This window comes from Megalobrama amblycephala, linkage group LG9 (assembly GCF_018812025.1).
Source record: "Megalobrama amblycephala isolate DHTTF-2021 linkage group LG9, ASM1881202v1, whole genome shotgun sequence".
In the NCBI taxonomy this organism is placed as follows: Eukaryota; Metazoa; Chordata; class Actinopteri; order Cypriniformes; family Xenocyprididae; genus Megalobrama; species Megalobrama amblycephala.
In genome coordinates this window covers 5,801,688-5,815,500 of record NC_063052.1, presented here as the reverse complement: position 1 = coordinate 5,815,500, position 13,813 = coordinate 5,801,688, and the positions used below count along the sequence as shown (strand labels likewise).

Below are 13,813 nucleotides of genomic sequence, written 5' to 3'. Positions count from 1 at the left end.
TAACGCATAAACGCATGCGAATAATTTTTTCAGGTTAACACGTTAAATATATATTTAATGCAATGAACACAGCATCCGTTTTTTACGTCATAATTCAGACAGGTAGGAAGGCCACAGGTAAATATGACATTTATTATAATGATTTTATGTGGAGATTTTAAGTTCACTTCAATTAAAAGTTATTTTTTTAAAGCCCAATAAATATTGAAATTGATAGCTTTCAGTTATACTGTAATGTTGAATGTCTATAATTAATGTTTAAAAAAATCTATTTCATAGAGACAGTACCAGTATTAGTATCAGTGATATTGGCCTTCACTCATAAAAAGATGCCATTAAACAAATAATTAAAATATACTGTCTCTAAGTTATTTCTACATTAATTTGGAGAGTAACTGTGAAATTATTACATTATAAAATAAAAAAAACAATGTTTTGCAACAATGTTTTAATCGAGATTTAATTACAGAAAAAATGTGTGATTTCATTTTTTTTAATCAATTGACAGCACTAATTATATTATATTATATTATATTATATTATATTATATTATATTATATTATATTATATTATATTATATTATATTATATTATATTATATTATATTATATTATATTATATTATATTATATTATTCTTTGTTAGATTACATAACCATGTGTGATCTATTTACTTTAAAACGCACTTTAAAATGCTTGAAAAATAAAATTCTGGCCTTGATAGATGCAACCCAAAAGGTAATATAATTAATATCACATCAGCACAACAGCTCCCCATTATGGAGCTCCGTTAAATTTGAAAAGAGACTCTAAAGAGTAATGCATTACAAATCTAATTTAAATGGTTGGAAAATAGCTGATATATGCAGTATATGCACTTGACCACACACCAAATATGTATCGATGTGCTAAATTAATCCAGTAACCATAAACAAAAACGGAATCGCTTTATTATAGTCAGTGAAGCTGTCTACATTGGATGCCATCCACAACGCATTTCGCAGACTATAGTTTACTGCTTGGTGTATATTTTTAAATTGTACTACAGGTATAAATGGTATTGCAGAACACGTTTGTACTGCCGTATAATATAGACGGTATAGTCATACCACCCAGAGCTGCACTGTAATGATATTGCACAGGAAATTGAAAGAAAGCAGCCCATATATACCACAGCTATTTTATCTTTTAAAGGTATGTGATGTTGATTGGATCTGCACACAGCCATAGATAAACGCAGAGGGCTCGGTCCATGACCGTATCTGATTAGTATCTGACAGTCAGAGGTCACCGTCACAATGCTACATGTTTACAGCAGGTTAACGTTTATAATGCCTCAATGTCTCTCATGCATATTTGTCCCATGTCGTATGCAGATTTTTACGTGGATGGCAGTGATAACAGAACATAGGAGCTCACGCCGGGAAGCTTGAGGTGTCTGATTTATTGCCTGTTATTTAGAAGGAAATGAGCGTCATACACTAGTGACTATAATAAACGATGGACGGCCCAGCTCGAACCAACTTCAAAGGAATCTCTCTGCTCCCTCCTGTTCTTGCTCAAAACCAAACAGGAAGGGGTTGGCTACAGGGGAGGAGCTGTGTGCTCTGGTTTTTCGGGGAATTCCCCTGATTTCCCCAGTGCTATTTCAGAGTTATCAGCGTTTGCTGACACTGAAATTCTCTTTGAATTCTGAATGGAGAGCAATTTGTTTTCGATCGTTTTGGTATGTTGAAGTGGCACTGTTATTTTGTCAAACATTTTTTGTGCCACAAGGACGAATGGCTTGAATGAGTCCACAGTGATTAAATGCAAGAATACTGATATTGGCTTGGGAAAATGACTGTAATCCAATCAGTTGTTATTATATCCTCCAAAACCGCAGTTATTTTTGAAACTGGAAACATCTTTCCAGTTTTCTGCCACTGTGGGCACAGGCCTCCTCAATGGACTAATTAAACACAAAGGTCCAGATGTCTGAAGGTACGTAGGATAGCCTTTCTCTAGCCACCCGCTCTATCATTTGTCTTGCGAGTTTGGACGGCTACAAAAAAGTTGGCACATCTGTCCATTGAATCGCAACAGATGTCTGCGGACTGCCTCCCTATCCTGGCTGGCAGCCATCTCACGCATTTACCCCCATGACCAAAAAAACCCATTGACGTTTGGCTTCCTGCAAATGAGGGAAGCCACTGGAAGAATTACTGGGTATTAATGACTCTTAAATCTGGGTAATTCATACCCAGGCTTATTTCTACAGCATGGTCATTAATTTATACCTGCTTGATTGAAAATGAGCAGAAGGAGCATGATCATATTGTCCCATTCCCATTGAGAAAACCAAAGAAGTCAACGGAGATGGGAGATGACAAGCCAACATCAATGAGATACAGCACAGGCTCAGTTCACAGCAGAGCATCTGTTTGTCTGTTCTTTTTCTTTATTTGAGAACAGTAACTCCCATAATGTGTTTTTCCAGCTTCATGGTTGAAGATATTCTAGTGATGATGGGAAGAGGCCATGATTAGAGATGTGCAAAATTACATCTTTTCATAATCTACTAGTTGTAAGCCCCGTGTAATTAGGCTGGTTTATGGTCATGACAGCCAGAGGACATGGGAGCAGAATTGATTAGGGATGTAACGATACCCTCATGTCACGATTCAGTACTTCAAGACATATGGTAAAAGGTTAACTAAAAATTAACTGTTGATTAAAATGCTAAATTTGGTATTACATTGGGGGTGGAAATGAATAGGCTTGGACTTAGTGCGGGTAATCCAATGCACAGGGCAGTGTTGATACCAAAATAAAAATATTCATGATTCTGAAGCTGAAAATACAGAAAAATCTGAATATGTTTTCATTCTTGTCATTGATCAGATATATTTAAAATAATTTAGGCCACTTTTTACTAGTAAATAGTAGAGTTGTCAAAAGTACCGACTTCGGTACCAATCGGTACTGAAATTTTAAAAATGTGATGCTTTGAGCCCTGTTCAGTGGATTCGTAAACACCTCTGATTGGCCATTGTGTTGACGCGCTCATCAGATTTGATGGTCTGTGATTGGCTACAATGATCAACGCACTGGAGCATTTGAAAGCACACAAGTGTTTAAATTTGAAAGCATTTTGAAAGCAGGCATCTATCAGCAGACTGGTCCACGATAGACGGGTGTTTTCAAACGTTCCGGTTTGTATCTGTGTATGCACTCGGTGAAGAGCGTCATTGATGTCTATCGATCACTGAAGCCAATCACAGACAAATCCGGTGTGTGCGTCAACACAATGGCCAATCAGAGATGTTTACGAATCCGCTCAGTGCTCCAAAGCGTCATATTTTTTAAATTTCAGTACTGACTTGGTACCATACCGAAGTTGGTACTTTTGACAACTCTAGTAAATAAACATTTGCTATTTTTTACTGGTACTAAACATTTGGCATTTTTAGGACCCACAAATATTCCCCCATTATTATACATTATATTCAACATTATAGTAGTTCAGTGTAGTACTGACACTAAGCAATTAATTTAAAGGTGCTCTAAGCGATCCTGGGTGGAGTAACTTCCTGTTGACGTTCGAAGTGTTGTCAAACTAAACAGAGGCTAGCTAGACCCTCCCTCCTCCTCCTCCTCCCCCTCCCCTCCGTGCTTCCTGAAACAAGTCATGAACGCGCATTTAAAATCATTCTTGTCGGTTATTGGCTGGAGCATGTTTATTATGATTCGTGGTCCAGGCTGCACCAGTTTGTTTTTATTGCCGTTTACGGAGCTTGTGGCGACTACAGAGACCGCATTTTTTTACAGTGTGTTCAGGGGACAGGCAGCTAGCGGATAGTGAGGAGATGTTTGGTGTATGTGACAAAAAATGTTTTGGCCTAAAAACGCGTGACATCACTTAGAGCACCTTTAATTTAACACATTAAGGTAGTATGTTGAATCCGATAACCCTAAAAATACATTTTGTGGTGTTTTTTTTCCTTCTCTCCAATTTTAAGTAGATCCCCAAGCACCCCCTTGTGGCCTTTTGGGGGGTCCTCTGCCCCCAGTTGAACTCACTAATCGAATACTTGATGGATGACCAGTTGATCATCCTGACCCATCCCTAGCCATGATGTATCTATTTGCAAATGTTGTTTTTGAAATCACCATTCTATATGAATCAGGCCTTATGTGGAATGGGTCATGATGTGAACTGCGTGGATGAGCACACCGATGTGCAACTAAAGACAGCACTTGGGGTGCTTTAACACTGGCAGTTTAGTTTGAAATGGGACACTGTTCGCATGAAAAATTGGTAATGTGAAAGCTGTCATGTGGTCTCTGGAGCGCACCGGTCGACTGAAACCCGAAACTACTTGTAGGAGACCGCAGCGAACGTGTCTAGTGTGAAAGCCCCCTTAGTCTACTGTCAAATGCGTGTTTTGCAGCTGTATGTATTGCTCACCTTCTCATTTAATTACTGTTCATAAATGTGTGGCCGGCTTCACTCCCATGGCTTGATAAGGACACTAATGACTCATGTGATTTGGGACTTCAGAGATCCTTTTTTTTTTTTCTTTAAAGAGTGGCAATATATCACATGTTAATTACACAGGATCTAATGCATTTCTTGAAATTTACAATATTCCATGGGATGAGAGATATTAAAGCTCTTAATTAGCCGTCATCCTGGAGCACCAGCATGGCATTATCTGGAAAGCTCCATCACTCCCAACGTGCTCTCCCAAGGTGACCAGGAAGTAGCTGTAATAGCGGGGTCCTGGGAAATGCGGCATTGATGGCAGCCTACCGTGATTTATCCAAAAGCCGTAATGACATCATTCTCGCCGCATGAGAAACATAAATTAGGCCTATCTCTAATGGAGGTCCCGGGCTTCACTGTCAGCCAGAGGTCTCTCTCGTCTCTCTCTGTCTCTCGCTCTCTTATGAGATTTCATGTTGTGCCTTTGGCAGGGCAGCTCAGGTTTTCCCAGGAGAGAATGTGCTCCTCTGAGCTGACAGGTGAGAAGATTTATTACTCCTTCCACACATCAATGCATTCATCATCCATCCTTCAATCACAGGCATAAAATACCCATCTGAGATTTTACAGATGTCCTTTGCTATATAAAAACACTGACATGTCTTTCACGCAGCCCTTTTTTGTTGTTTAGAAACCTGTAAACAGAGTAAGATCAGCCGGTCCATTCCCAAAGCAGAAATGGGTTGCGTTGAGATATCATCATTCGCCATCATGCTATCGTAAAGAGACATGTTACACTGCATCTGTGAGTGATGAGAGTCATCTGTCAGGACAGATGTTCTTGTTCTGTCCATCATAGGAACGCTGTGTGGTGCAGCTTTGGAGATCCCACAACAATGAACGCAGCATCTGGCGTGGAAGCTCGGAGCAACGTGTATGTAATAGCATTTTTGTGGCCTGAATCAAGGAGATCTGTAATACCTAACCATTAGGGCCCCAATATACTCAAGGCGCAGTCCTTTTTCATTCTTCTCTTAGAGGTAAAAACAAGTTTGAAATACCTCAGCAGAGGTATACTCATAGCGAACATCCCAACGTTTAGAAGAATATGTAAATATGTGCTGCACGTATTCCTCTCAAGAACAAAATGAACACACAACAAAAATGAGAGCAGTGAGAAAACAGTAGTTATGAAAGCATCTGATCAAACTGATGTGGATATATTTGCACTAGCTCTGCAATTTGACACTCCAGTCAAGTCACGTCACATTTATTTATATAGCTCTTGTACAACAGATTGCTTTAAATCAAGCATTCACTTCACATTCACATCGCTTTTAATTAGAATTACAACTTCAATTTCTACTAAAATCAGCTCTCCAGTGTGTTCATGTTTTTACTCGCGTCTGACCTTGATGGACTGAACAGAAGAAATTTACTAGATAAGATTTCCACATCAAAGGCAGTGGCACTCCAGAGCACACCTACTTTTCCCACCGGTTAATCGACGTGTGACAACCAGGGTTCTAAATTAACTTTTTTGATCACCAGCCAATGTGGCTGGTAACTTTCTAAAGTTACCAGCCAATAAGAATTTCCACTAACCAATTTTTTTTCCGGTGAAAATAAGAGAAATTATGAGTGCCACTGAATGCATTTGATAATTTTATTAACATTGTTAATTATTAAAATTATTAGTTCCCACCACGAAATTGCTCGTTTTGTTTTTTTTCTTTCGCGTACATGCGGCAATCCTGACAAAACATGACGACATTTTCATGATCAAACACAAGCCCTTCATGACCCGTCAGCCATTTGGCATTAAATTTTCTTTTCTTCGTTTCTCTGTCGATATCCTCATCCCCTGCCTCGTTCCTCTTCTAGCCCCCAGAAATCTGTCCCAACCACCGCCGCATTTAGTTTAATCTTAACTTTTTCCTTTACTAGCTAACTCCCTCCTCTTTCAGTCTATGCTCCCTGCTCTGGCTCCATTCGTTCTTCTTCTTCCTTGTGTTTTCTGATGGACGCTCCGTTCGTTTCCATGGTTTCTCGCGCTGGTTTCACTGCAAACTGCGTGCAGCCAATAGGCGTATGTAACGTCATCACTTAGCATTACGGCACAGTGTTCATGGGAAATGTAGGAAGTGCTGCCAGGGGGATAAATGACCGAGAACAGAGCCTTATGCATCACCGACCAAACTGGCTAGTAAGTTTTTATTAACCCTCTGGAGTCTGAGGCTGATTTGGGGCTTGGAGAAGTTTTGACATGCCCTGACATTTGTGCTTTTTTCAGTTGTTCATAAACATATAAATGACAAAAGTGTCATTACACTGTATTCAGCACAAACTAGGCTACAATAATATGTGAGGAACATGTATGTACATGTTTGTATTTTTGAAGGAATAATGTTTATGCGTGGTTATTGAAAAAACAAAAAACTTAAGTCACTGAAATAAGGCCAAAAAAAGTATATTAAATCTGTGTTCATAAGACTTTTGGGTATTGGAGGTTGTAGACTAGAGTTTTTGCTTCAGAATTATGTAAAATTATGCTGCCTACTCCTTCATATAAAACAATAAATTGATTTAGTTTTTGTAAGACACTTTTTGTCAAGAAACACAGTATGCGTGGGGGCGTGAATCTGCATGAATAATGGGCCATTTACACCTGAGAAGACAAAGGAATCACATAGTAATGATCTGAAATGACTTGCATATTAATGAGGCCTTTCAGTCAGGTAGGCTGTGAAAAAAACCCTCTGTAATAATGTCTCAGCTCATCATAAACAGCAATACTGTGAAATATTATTACAATTTAAAATAATGGTATTCTATTATATTCTTTAAAATATAATGTATTTCTGTGGTGCAAAGTGTCTGAACAATTATGTTACCTCTATGGCATTTCATATAGGCTTTTAGCTTAAAAGCATGCACATTTGGAGAAATATTGATGGTTTCTTATATATTTATGTCAATTTTCTATACTGAGAAATAATATTTATTGTCATCACTATGAGTGCTGGATACTGTGTTTTTAATTCATACTTGCAGCCGGAGGGCGCTCTTTACACCTTTAGTCCACAAATTCATAATATAAAGAAGAAAAGGAACTAGGAACTAATGGCATGTCTTCTAGAGATCGCTAACCATTGCTTTAACATCCAAATAAACACTTTTCAAGACAATAAATACACAATTGAGACGATGAATGCATGTATTGACTGAATTTGCGTCTGAATAGCACTGGCTCCGTGGGTGTGGCCGCATTAGCGGATAATGAGCTGAATCACAGACTTCTGACATGGCTCTCTTTTCATACAGATTACATAAACACAGAAAGTTTGTTTTCGATTTGACTTGCACGATTTAAAACCTGACATTTCAACATTTCTTTAGACGTAAGTGTCATTTTTTTTGTCATTAGTATTCATAAGTTACAGTTCATTTTCTGAGAACTATCAGATTGGACTTCGTTCAGAGGGAGAGGAGAGATCACGCATCATGTTAGTTTTCTTTATTTTACAAAAAGCACAACATTGTGTTTTTACTCTGAGTGTACACAAATAAAAGAAGATATTCTATAGTTTCAATTGATATATTACTTATGTCTCTATGACAAGAAATGACGGAGTATTTTAAGTCTGTTTTGCTGCAATGTGAAAAAACCCCTGCAAAACGCGCCGGCGCGTTTTCAGACCTCAGGGAGTTAACACCCGCCAAAATGAATTTTAACCCGCATTTGGTGGTTTGGCGGGTGTTAATTTAGAACCCTGGTGACAACACCAGTAAAACCAAATCATCTGCCATTGTCTTGTCAGTCAGGACTGAAGAGTGAGGCAAAATGGGTGAGGTGAGGAGAAATTTGACTTCTGCTGCTGATCTGTGCTGCAACTCATTCTGAATTGAGCAGACTCATTCAGTTTTTAATTGTAATTTCTGTTCTCTAACTTAACTAAATGACTTCTATTACTATAAAAAAAACTAATACAACAATGGGGGGAGGTGCCGTGGTGGGAAAGTGATGTAACCGGTGTTGCGGCATAACACAATTGTCCCACAATTATTGTCCCGCTCTCATGCCGGTGCACGTCATCATAGAAGAGATGTTTTTGCGAGAGGGAGGGGAAGTTAATGTTTTTGATTAAGATTGCAAGGGCACATTTAAAGGGTTAGTTCACCCAAAAATAAAAATTCTGTTATTTATTACTCATCCTCATGTCATTCCACATCCGTTAGACCTTTGTTCATCTTCAGAACACAAATTAAGATCTTTATGATGAAGTCTGAGAGGTTCCTGTCCCTCCATAGAGATTCAACGCAACTACCACTCCAAGGTCCAGAAAGGTAGGAAAGGCAACATTAAAGTATTCCATGTGACTCCAGTGGTTTAAACTCAATTTTATGAAGCAACATGAGAGTGCTTTGTACAAAAAAAAAAACATAATTTACCACTTTATTTACAAAATAGTATTATCCAAAGTGTGTTCACGCAACAATGTCAGCTCTCTTGTGAACACTTGCGCATGTGTGTTGAGTTGATGCTCGAGTCTGAACCCAACACGCGTGCCTTGTGAAGCTCTCGTGAACGTGCATTGCAGATCTGTATTTTTGTAAATAAAATGGCAAATTATGTTTTTTTGCACAAACAAAGCACTCACGTTGCTTCATAAAACTGAGGTTAAACCACTGGAGTCACATGGAGTACTTTAATAATGTCATTCCTACTTTTCTGGACCTTGAAAGTTGTAGTTGCATTGGATCTCTATAGAGGGACAGAAACCTCTCAGACTTCATCAAAAGATCTTAATTTGTGTTCCGAAGATAAACGAAGGTGTGGAACGACACGAGGGTGAGTAATGACAAAATTTTCATTTTTTGGGTGAACTAACCCTTTAAGAAAATGATATATAATTCTAATAAACACTGCAATATTCCATAAAAATAAGAATTGTGAATTTCATGGTAAGTTTAAGTTATGTTTCTTGCTCTTACAGGAAATCTGAGGAGGAGGTGGACATGGACAAAGTGACGGCTGCCATGGTGTTGACCAGCCTGTCCACTAGTCCTCTGGTGCGGAGCCCTCCTGTAAAAGTTAGCGGTAAGTAACTATTCACAACTACACCGTGCTCTCAGTCCTCATGAAGTCCTTTTCACACTATCTGCTTTGAGCTGCAGAAACAGCTTGCTTTTCACTAAGCTATTTCCTGTTTTCTCTGTCACATGCGCATGAAAAACTATCACATGAGACAGTAGTGCATTAGTTCAGGCATCATGAGACTAGCTTTTGCTGTCTTAAAGCTGTCATCTACTAATAACTTAAAGGGGCCATATTCTACACTTCTGTAGCATTGTTTATTTCCTGAAGTAGTATTTAATGTTAGTAAAGGTGTTTTGCACCAAAACACGCATAAATGAGTTTAAATTTATACCTTCTCTTTGACCTTTCACTGTCTTTGATACTGTACTTTTTAAGTGTTATATATTTATTACTTTATTGCTTAGAAAAAAAGGCCTTTTGTGCTGACATGCCATAACAAATTAAGACTTCTATATGTAAATGACCTCTGTTATGATTGGCTAACCTCTTTGCATATGATATGCTGGGGTGGGTACAAAAACAAAATCAACAACAACATTTTACTGAGTTATTTTACCTCTCATTACTGGATCAATATTTTCACCAAATAATTATTTTTAGTTTATTTTTCACATAAATATGGGGGAAAGAGACTTGGAATAAGCTAACAATATAATTAAACAAATAAATAAACAAAGTCCCAGAGAAACAAGTAAAAGATCACAATATGTATCACAGATCACAGTTTTAAAAAATATTATAAAGTAAATATAAAGGACCACATAATTATTGTATTGTGACCCATATGTTTATATAATTTCTTATTAGCAGTTTCCTGCCGATTCCCATTGTGAAAGTGTTATTTTATTTAAATTATTGTACTTTATTTTTCAGTATTCATTAAAATTTTAAAGTTTAATAATTTGATGTGCTTTTGTCATAATTTTAGTTTTTGGCTTTATATTTATTTTGATTTTAGTAATTTTAGTACTGTTATTTATCAAGGCAACATTTCTAATTTTAATTTATATTTTTCATCTATTATCTGTATGTGCCACATTACAACTTAATATATATATATATATATATATATATATATATATATATATATATATATATATATATATATATATATATATATATATTTTTAATCAAAATAGGTGTATTTGTGGTACACAGCGGCAAATCAGCTACGCCCTGCAAACGCATCTTATGTGAAAGCACATTGAGTCCGTGCTGCTTCTGGACTGCATACATACTTTTATATTATTATACAAGGACTGCATACCATGATGAAGATGTTTTACAACTTTTGAATGCCTTTAATGGAGTACTATAATTGTGGCTTTTATGTAATATAATTAGGACTTTAACTTTCTGTTATGACAGTGTGCTAAAGCACTACTGCCCACCGAGTTTCATAAACTAACATGACGTTAATGTCTTTTCACTCCTCATTACACTTAATTGAAAGTTTAGTGTATTATAAAGCAGTATATATGTCTGGATGATGGTTATTATTATTGCTCTTAATGTGTCTTTATGCCCTCACCATACAGAGGGTCTAAATGGCTCCTGGAAGGATGGAGGTTTCACTCCATCCAGCTACAGCAGCAGTGGATACTGGAGCTGGAGTGCGCCCAGTGACCAGTCCAACCCGTCCACGCCATCTCCGCCCCTGTCCGCTGACAGCTTCAAACCCTTTCGAATGCCCAGCCTCAACGGCCCGCCGGATGACAACATCGATGAGCATGATGGCAACAGCTTGCTGTTCGACGAACCCATCCCCCGCAAACGCAAGGTGAGCTGCTGTCATCTCACCTTCACTTATGGAGATTTGATCAGGCGTAACTTGGTTAAACGCTACTATAGGAAGAATGGATAAAGGAAGATAATAGATTTACAATGAGCGGCACGAAAATCCGCAGCCACCCTGCCGCCTGTGTCCCTGGCACGGTTTGTGATCCATGAAGTGAAATTCAAATGCAATTTAGAATGAGACAAAGACCCTTATGTGAGTGCTGAATACTTCATGTTTATACTAGAGGTCGATTTGCACATTCATCGGCAGCAAAAATGGCTCTTGAATATTGAATATCTGCAAAAATAAGTGCAAGTATTCTAGTTTTATTTTTAATTACGACTGGTGTAAATGCAGTTAAAATGTGGAGAAAGAACGTTAGAGGTGATTACAGTGTATTGAGTATCATTTAAACTGTTTGTGCTTTATTTTATTTTATGTATAGTGCGATTTCGTATATTTTGGACTCCTTTAGACTAAGGAAATTTTACGACATTTAGCCTATTGATTTTAAAACAAAATGGCCGATTCAAATCAGGCCAGTCAGAAATCTGTTTTTTTAACTCTTAAGTTATGGGTGCCTACAAAATCTAGCATCAGTCAAGCACTAGTTAATACCATTATGCCTAATTGTTTTAGGGATTTTAGTTAATGTATGTGATTCCGGTGGAATCTAAATTGTAAGGGGAACATTTATTTAACAGATAGAATACAACAACCTTGTACAAACTGGGAAAAGAACCGGCTCATAAGAGTCTGGATGTGTTTTTGATTCACTAAAAATAACTGGTTTAAAAGAGTCCTTTTGTATATAAATGATCATAAAGTAAAAGGTAGTAACTGGGATTTTAAGAATCAATATTGAGATTATTCAAATGAAGATCATGATGAATGGAAAAAGCCCTAATCAAAGAGCTGCAGCAAACCAGCAAAAAAAACAAAACATGATCACTGTGATCACTGTGTTTCCCAGTGTATTTCAATGCAGTTTCAGAAATACGCAGTTTGAGAGATAAATAATGATTAAATTAGTTTTTCTGACTAAGAGCCCTTGTACTTTGTATTTTATTCCTGCATGTGACATGACGTGTTAAAGTGATTTACATCTAGTCTCATACTAGCATTGCAGACAGATTATTTGAGAAGTCATGGGCACATTTTTCTTTACTTTTAATAACACGCTGTCCTCTCTGGGATGTGGCTCATTTGGAGGTGCCATTACTAGACATGATGATGCTGTGTAGAGAGGCAATTTACTTCTCTTTACGAAGATAAGTTACCAATGCACTAGGCTGCTCACGGGCACTAATCTACTTTATCTTCCAGTTCGTCAGACTCATGTCAGGTGCATCCCAGATTCTGTCAGTCTTCCCTCATTTGTGGGAATGAATAGACCTCCTTTATCTCAGTTATTGTCTCTTCAGCTCAGGATTCTAGAACAACAGCAGCCACCAGTGTTTGTCAGTGCCTTGTTTTCATTATCACTGCTATTATCCTTGCATTTCATGGACATAAATGTATTACATTTTTGTTACATTTCAGCTATTTGCCAAAGAAACATTTCTCGTTTTCATTTAGTTTAACTTTATGTACTAAAGTAACAAAAATAAAACTGGAATTAAAACTAAATGGATATATATATATATATATATATATATATATATATATATATATATATATATATATATATATATATATATATATATATATATATAATTTTTATAAACAATTCTAGTTTATTATTATTAAACTATAATAGTATCTCGATACTAAATAACAAATTTCAAATTTTTTAGCTATATATCTGTTTTATTTTTGAAAATATCAACATATAGTCATATTTACAGCCCTTACAGAACACTGTGAGAATACCATGGTGCATTTCTCATATCAAATGGTAATACTGTGCTACTGAATGATTGCTGTTTTTATATATTTACATATATTTACATGGTCACTCCAAGATACTTTAAAAATACCTTGAAACAATAGTATTACCATAAAAAAAAAAAAACTGTGGTAGTACTGTTATACAGAGTATACAATAGTACATACAACCTTTACAAAAATGACTTTCTGACAGTACCATGGTACAGTGATGAACATGTGGTAATATCATGGTACTCTTCATGTTTCATTTCAGATAGTACTCCAAAGTACTTCCAAAAAACATGGTAATAAATGTAAAAAAAAAATGCCATGGTACTGTTTGGCACTTTTTTGTGCTGATAGGTGGTATTTTAGCGAATATTATGTCTATAAAACATGGTAATACCGTAGTACTTTCATAAATACTATTTTGTTGTTACTGAATGATTACCATATTTATATATTACCTTGGTACCATGTCCTAAAAACCTTGGTAGAACCATGGTACATTTTAAGTAATGATTTCACACCAATTCCTATAAATAAATCTAATTAATAATGCTGTTGATGAAGAAGTGAAATTCCTTTTAGATTAATT

At 36.7% G+C, this 13,813-nt stretch overlaps 1 protein-coding gene across 2 annotated transcripts in view; it reads left to right on the top strand.

The window, feature by feature from the left end:
• The window catches only part of znf704 (zinc finger protein 704), a 58,324-nt gene that overhangs the window by 36,434 nt on the left and 8,077 nt on the right, over positions 1-13,813 (top strand). For both annotated transcript variants that reach the window (XM_048201332.1, XM_048201331.1), the window contains exons 3-4: positions 9,463-9,566; positions 11,105-11,346. In XM_048201332.1, the coding sequence (XP_048057289.1) occupies positions 9,463-9,566; positions 11,105-11,346 (346 nt within the window). The remainder of the gene's footprint in view (positions 1-9,462; positions 9,567-11,104; positions 11,347-13,813) is intronic.